This window comes from Vollenhovia emeryi, unplaced genomic scaffold (genome assembly GCF_000949405.1).
Source record: "Vollenhovia emeryi isolate VEMERY1.0 unplaced genomic scaffold, V.emery_V1.0 DF939124.1, whole genome shotgun sequence".
Taxonomy (NCBI): domain Eukaryota; kingdom Metazoa; phylum Arthropoda; class Insecta; order Hymenoptera; family Formicidae; genus Vollenhovia; species Vollenhovia emeryi.
In genome coordinates this window covers 1,863,205-1,870,310 of record NW_011967242.1, presented here as the reverse complement: position 1 = coordinate 1,870,310, position 7,106 = coordinate 1,863,205, and the positions used below count along the sequence as shown (strand labels likewise).

At 34.6% G+C, this 7,106-nt stretch overlaps 2 protein-coding genes across 2 annotated transcripts in view; both read right to left on the bottom strand.

The window, feature by feature from the left end:
- Nucleotides 1-5,287, bottom strand: part of LOC105569390 (N-acetylneuraminate lyase-like) — a 10,457-nt gene extending 5,170 nt beyond the window's left edge. The window contains exons 1-9 of the mRNA XM_012025824.1: nt 4,812-5,287; nt 4,180-4,719; nt 2,739-2,800; nt 2,600-2,670; nt 2,287-2,432; nt 1,872-2,040; nt 1,610-1,755; nt 1,259-1,430; nt 1,031-1,201 (exon numbers count right to left, since the gene is read on the bottom strand). Of these exons, the coding sequence (XP_011881214.1) occupies nt 1,031-1,201; nt 1,259-1,430; nt 1,610-1,755; nt 1,872-2,040; nt 2,287-2,432; nt 2,600-2,670; nt 2,739-2,800; nt 4,180-4,719; nt 4,812-5,249 (1,915 nt within the window). The 5' untranslated portion in view covers nt 5,250-5,287. The remainder of the gene's footprint in view (nt 1-1,030; nt 1,202-1,258; nt 1,431-1,609; nt 1,756-1,871; nt 2,041-2,286; nt 2,433-2,599; nt 2,671-2,738; nt 2,801-4,179; nt 4,720-4,811) is intronic.
- Nucleotides 1-6,106, bottom strand: part of LOC105569389 (coiled-coil domain-containing protein 58) — a 13,854-nt gene extending 7,748 nt beyond the window's left edge. Inside the window, exon 1 of the mRNA XM_012025821.1 lies at nt 6,086-6,106. Within this exon, the coding sequence (XP_011881211.1) occupies nt 6,086-6,091 (6 nt within the window). The 5' untranslated portion in view covers nt 6,092-6,106. The remainder of the gene's footprint in view (nt 1-6,085) is intronic.
- Between the last annotated feature and the right edge of the window lie 1,000 nt (nt 6,107-7,106).

Here is a 7,106-nt window from a genome sequence, read left to right as displayed (position 1 = left end):
TGATATTCCGTGCTTTCCAGCAAGCGACACAAGTCGACACAAATGTCGTTCTGTCTTTCTTCGCATTCAATGAATAATAAAGACAGAACGACACTTGTGTCGACTTGTGTCGCTTGCTGGAAAGCACGGATTAGCTACCTTTGTCGCTGGCCATATTAGCCGCCAAGCATACATTTAATAATGTGCATTATAATTATCAAAACAATGGGCAAAGCACGATAAATTTATTATAAAAATATAGCCAAGGTTCAGGTTTTGAAATGTGTAATGAGAAAAGCCAAAATTATTTTGTTTTAATTTGAAAATCTTACTTATTAGTTGGAAGTGCCATGTCTCACTTTGACGTGTATATTTTGATGGTTGTAGAGAACAATGAAGCACCAAACCACAAATAGAGAGGTTCTTGTTACCAAACTTTAAGAATAGCTACAAGAATTGGTTTTTATAATTGTCATACATATTATCGATGTTTATCAATGTTTAGAATATTTAATACGGGCATTGTGGCCATATTACCCGCCTGGCTATAATGCCTGCCTTTACCCTATGTATGCTTTTTAACTTTAAGAATTTTTACTTGAAAAATATTGGCCTCTTATTAAATTGTCATGAGTGCGATGCACCGCACATCAGACGACGACCTCGCACGCGGCAAGGTGTCAGATAACCCCTGCCGCATGCGACGAAAACGAATACCCGGAACAAAGTACGAAACCATCGAAGCCGCGCATACAGTTACTAAGGGAAAAACCGCTTACTAACCAATAAACGGCCTAACAACAGGGCCAAGCGCGGTTGATATAAAATGGAATGGAAAGGAAGGAAGGCGGGCCAATCTAAAATGAACTGTACGAGTGTACGTGTCGATATCAGAGTTTAATAAAGAACTTGGTAAAAATACTGGCTTATGGCCTTTCGGTTGTGAGTGTAATTCCGGCAACGATCCCCGATTACCGTACTCCGACCCAGCCGGCAGCACAAAATATATTTGTTATTACATCGAACAAGTGAGATAATTAAACAATATTACATTTAATAAGACGTGGTTCATATCCTAAGTCTGATAAATCTTGTATCAGAGTTGCTAGATTTTTCGAATCAGTTTCAGGTGTAACACACATATTAGGTGGCGCGCGAGGTGCTCCTGGATTAATATCAGTAAGAATATGCATTGCCAGTTTTGTCATCAGTGCCTGATTATCTACAAATAAACGATTTTGACTAAGTGCGCTTTGTTAAACGTAAAATTTATACTTACTATGTTTCATTATAACAGCTACAGAGTTCGAAAGCTGCTCTTGCTTATCTTTAGCTTTTAACATATCTCTTTTCTTGCAAAGTGTAAGAAGCTCCAATACAAGTTCCGGAAACATGTTTGCGCTGCTTAATATGAAGGAATCCATCCCCAGTGCATACGCGGCATTTACTAACTGGAAAATCAGACCAGAACAAATATATTTTCATTGCACTGAAATAAAAAAGAGCCTAAAAATAATACATTGTAGAATATCGCTAGTAACTATAAATCGGCAAACAAATAGGAATTACTGACCAAGTTGTATTTTCTATACGCTTGATCCACTAGCCTTAAACATTACGAGCTCGTTACCTGATTATTGCCGAGGAAAATAGTATATTTTCTATTAGCGGCACGTAGCGCTTGAGCTCCCTCCTCTAAATTGGAGCTAGTAAATTTTATGCCCACGAACGAGGGTATTTTATCACCAATCGATTCAAGGAATTGTCCCATGTGTACTATAAAATGTTTATTCAAGTATACAATACGCGTATCTAATATCAATTTTGTCAATTATGTCAGCTGATTATATCCAATATACGTATATTTTAAAATATATTGAAAAGATGCTTACTGTTAACATTAGTCCTCACAGGAATATGGTAATATAGTAACGGTGTCTCCGGCGCTGCTTTGCCAACTGTTTCCAAGTATTTAATCAGTTGTTCAGGGGTGGTAGGTTTGAAGTACAATTCTGGTAAGCAAAGTATAGAATCCACGTGCAGACTACTTGCATGTTTTGCCTATGAATCGTTTTTTCATTTGATTATTTCATCGCATTGTTGGGATACATTTCGTTCTCCGCGTATAGTAATTATGCTGGCCACGCACACACTTTCCAGAAGATGTAACAGTAAGATTTTGACCACTCGAGTTGCTCGACTTGATTACGGACGGCCAAATTGAATAATGCGATTGATCGAAACTGTTTTACTGTTTATTGTTACGTCTTATGGAAAGCGTGTATGGCTAGCTTTGTTTATACTTACAAGTTCGATAACATCGGGAAAAGAGGCACCTCCTACTTGAACCATCAAGTGTTGCTTTGCTTCTTTCGTTGCCTTTGCCCAGGCTTCGGCAACAAGTTTCCTTTCGGCAACAGACATTGACATTCCTTCACCAGTTGTACCATTAACTGCAAAGAGAGATGTGGCAGATTTGCGAAAAGTTACCATTTCAATTTTTACATAATTTTTGCATGTATTTTCTTTTTTAAAATAAGTTTTATGCACAGATTTTTTTCGGCAGATATTTAATGCATTAAATATTATATAATTAAAATTGTCTTTAAAGGGGACCTACCGAGTACACCTTTGATTCCTTTCTTTGCTAGATACGTCGCATATTGTGGTATACCGTCCAAATCAAGGGATCTGTTAAATAAATGACAGTTTATTATTATTCGGTTTAATACTAAAATTTAAGGACATAAGTTAATTACCCATTATCATTGAAAGGAGTGAATACGGGAACAATGAGGCCTCTGTAGGTGTATGGCAACCGCTGTAATTATAAAATCACTTGTCTCCAATATTACGTAAAAATTCTCCTTTGTTTTATTCAGTTTTATTTCTTATCTTTAGCAATATGTATATACTGGCTATACACCACCTTATGTTCTCCTTCGAACCACTTTTGTTTGAAACGTTTTTCCGTACCTTTCATATTTTTGGAGATATTTTCGTGGATCATTAAAAATGAGACACCCTGTGTATGATGGCTTTTCAAATATAAAATTATAGTTATTGTGTGATAAGAATTGTTAACAAAATGCATCAAAATTTAAAAACATTTACTTTCGTTTTATTTCTAAATGTTTGCTCGTTAAAAGATAAAAGTTTAGAATTAGGATTTATTAGATCTCTGTAGTCAGGGATCTAATAAATAGTCACACTCGTAGGAACTAAATTATTTTATATTTTTCCTAGAATTCTTATTTTTTCGCGCGCGCGCGCGCGGGAAATTAAGAATAAGAACTGCGTAAGGAAGATCTACGGGAAAGATTTATTTGAAGTAAAGATTTTGTTCTAAAAATCACTTATTTCTTATACTGTCAGATAAATTAATTAATCAGAATATAAATTCTAGAATATTTTACTGGTAATATTTTTGTAGAATTAATAGTATATTGTGATACATGTGCGGGAAATAGCCAATCTCCTGCACATGTATCTCGTACTATTTTATATTATAAGTGCATACAAAACGGAAGTAGAGGACGGGGGGAACGCACGAGCCGAAGGCGAGTGCGTACAAAACGGAAGGAGGAGACGGTAGGGGTCGAGGGGGCGAAGCCCCCCCAACACTTACAAAGCAGGTTCAATTAAAAAAGCATGAATAAGATGAAAAAAAAGAGCTGAAATGAAATTTGTTTGCATGTATTAATAAGAACATGGAAATAAAAATTACAGAAATGAATTAAAATGTAGCATAATTTTTTTTAATATAGATTTATTTTTATATAAATTTTCTTAATATAATTGATCTCTTGATCTCTTACTGAATCTCTTACTGAAAATAATTTGTTCAGAAATTTACATGTACAACGTAACATAAGAATAAAATTGCGCAGTAAGAACATAAAATAAGAACTTAAATTAAAATAAAAACATAGAATTATAAAATAAAAATATAAAATTAAAATAAAAACAGAATTAAAATAAAACACAGAAATAAATAAAAAAATCAGTCTTCTTTTGTGTATCTATTAAACGTTATGTTAACGCTTTGGCAGTTGCTTACTGAGATTGAAACATTTTTGTTTCGGGTAACTCTTCATTTGATATCTGCATATTTTCCTTATTTACAGAGTTTATGTTAATGGGTTTTACTACTTCTTTGTTTAGTGTGTAGTTTGATGTTGATGGATTATTAATACTTGCTTCTGATTCTTGTGAAGTGCAAGTGCTGGGCTTATTCAGTATTGAACGTGTTATTTGGCTGCATACTTTCTTTTTGTTATTGAAGGAGTCCTCTACGTATCCTTCGGCAATTGTATTTGATTTCCAACCACCGTGTCGCTTTAACGTTATTATATCAGCTCTAGAATCTGCTAACAATGTTGCGGAAGTGCGACGGAAAGTATGGCCAGTGTATGATTGAGGATCTGGTAGTTTAAGATATGATGCTATGATTCTTGGTATTTTGCCAAATTTATTTAGTCCAATTGGTTGTTTAGTACATCGTCCGTTGTGGTAATTCAGGAAAAATCTTGAATTTTCGACATCTTTTGGTCTCAAAGTTATATATTTTTTAAAAATGCTGTAGAATTCATCGGTTATTACAAAGGATCTTGGTTTGTACTTTTTTGTTTTTGGAATTTTTACTAGCAGTATAGATCCTTTGTCTTCAATATCATTAATTGTTATTTGGGTCAGTTCTTCTCTTCTACATGCGCCACAAATTCCAAAAATCATAGCTACCTGTAAATTGAGTATACGTGTAAATTATGTATAAATTTTTTTGTTGATTATAAAAATTTATTTGTATGTTTTAATTTTGATATGATATTTACCTTTGTATCCAAATATTTATCGTCAGGAGCTTCATTCAGAAATTTTTGAATTTGTTCTGGTGTTAAAACTTGTGATTTTTTAGATTGAAATCCTTGTGATTTTCTTTTGAGAAATGCCGTAAGATTTTTATAATTGTGAATGTTAATGTCATTGTTGATGCTCAGGGTGGTCTTCAGCATCGAGTAATTTGCCCACAAAGTGGTTGGTTTGTGATTGTGTGACATTTCCATAAAATACGTTAAGAGTGTATTTTCAGAGAATGATTTAACTTTATTTTTAGTTCTCCAGTCCATAAATTTATTATAGACATTAGTATATTTTTCTTTTGATTTTTCCGGCAAGAGATTTTCGATTGCGGTTTTAGCAGTTTCCACTACTTCTGCAGGTGTAAGGCTCTCACTATCTGTCTCATTTATGACACTCATATTTGATGTCATTGCTTAATGTCACTATATTAATTACGTGTAAAAACTTTGAGGCTAACCTGTCATCTGTCGAAGACGAAGTATAGTGACATGCGCAAGCGCTGCAACACGCGCATGCGATGCACACTTGGCGAGCATGCGCACATCTCTAAACTTTGCTCGTTTGACAGGGCGTGTGGAAGAGAGATCGGCAATTGTGCTGGGAGATAAACGAAGACAGCGATAAAGTGTGCGGTAATAATTATTACCGCACGGCTTTTTCCGTACAGTTGACGCCATGTTGCGTGCAAACTGTATTGTGTCGGCAAATGGCTATTTTGGGCACGAAAAACTGTCAAAAAAGAGGCACTTTTCCGTGCACGTGTGATATAAACACATTTAGTATATTATTTTGTAATTAAGAAGTCTAATAAGTTGTAATTAATATATTTTATAAATTTTCTTTTAGTTTTTATAATCGTTATCTTTTCGACTGAGAATAGTAACCAGTGACATGTTTTAATATTATGAGGTTAAAGAAACATTACTACATAATAACTCAAAGTTTTAGGTAACGATGACGAGACAACTTGTATAATGTACCATGTCTCACGTATTTTTATCATGCAACGATAAGAAAATAATTACAGGGATAATATTTGTTTAAATATTTTCATTGTCTGATTAAATAGTTTTATTGTTTTATTATATATGTACTATGTCTGATTAAATAGTTTCATTGTTTTATTATATATGTACTATGAAAACCTCCAACAATATAGCGAATAAGTTAGGATAATTAAAGATTTATCTCATATTATTTCGAGTCTACCAATGTACGATGAATATTACAAATCTCATATACTTACGGACATTGTGTTGCGCAATGTTAAACTAGAATCTTACGGGAGTGGCGATGCGAAATGAACTGAACAACGATCAATAACTAAAATACACATTCTCGAGTGCTGATAAGATAGATCGTAGCCTAGCAACTGTTCGTAAAACGTTGAAGGTGTACCAACGATTGAAGCTAAATGTTAGAGGTGTTTCAAATTTGTAGACGAAATAAAATGGGGCTGTGTTGAAGCCAGTAATTAACATATCGATTTTTTGCATTTTGTTACATGCGTAAAATCGAATAGAATGTTCACGATACACAGGATTGGGAAGTAACTCGTTAGTTAATTGTAATGAGGTTACAGTTACAGTTACTTTTTTTTAGCAACTCTAACTTAATTTCGTTACTTTTTCTCCATGGCATCTGTAACTGTAACTTAACTCAGTTACATTTTTTCGATAACTAGTAACTAATTTAAAAGATACATTAATAGTTAGACGAGAGATTCACTGCGATGATACGAGATGTATCCGAATACAAGCATCGTTTAAAGAAGCAATTATCATCCGTAATTATCGCAATGAAGAAATAATTTCATGTTCGCTGGCGCTTTGATTTTTGGATGTATAGATCTCATGTGTGAATCACGTTAGATTTCTGTCTTGTTGGCTAACCGAGCATCGATGGCAAATCGCGAAAATTCAGCAAACGCGTATCAAGAAATAATAATACGATATGTAGAGCGGCGCGGGTATAATCGATTTATTTGACACCGCGTGAATGAACATGCGTACGGTATCACCTTGTATTGTTTCACCGAGCGCCGTAGACCGAGTGTGGATTCCAAGAATTGATGACGTAGCTTCGTAAACAAAAACTACGTAGCGTGAACACCTCGAACAAAAACAGTCTATTGTGCCGAATCAGTTGACGAGGCTCAGTCGAATAAGGCGGATGTTCCGCGAGTGTTCGCATCGTTTCTCGTAACGCGATCGTCTCGTACGCGAGTTATTAACATTTATCAATCGCATTTAATTGTCGCGATCCGT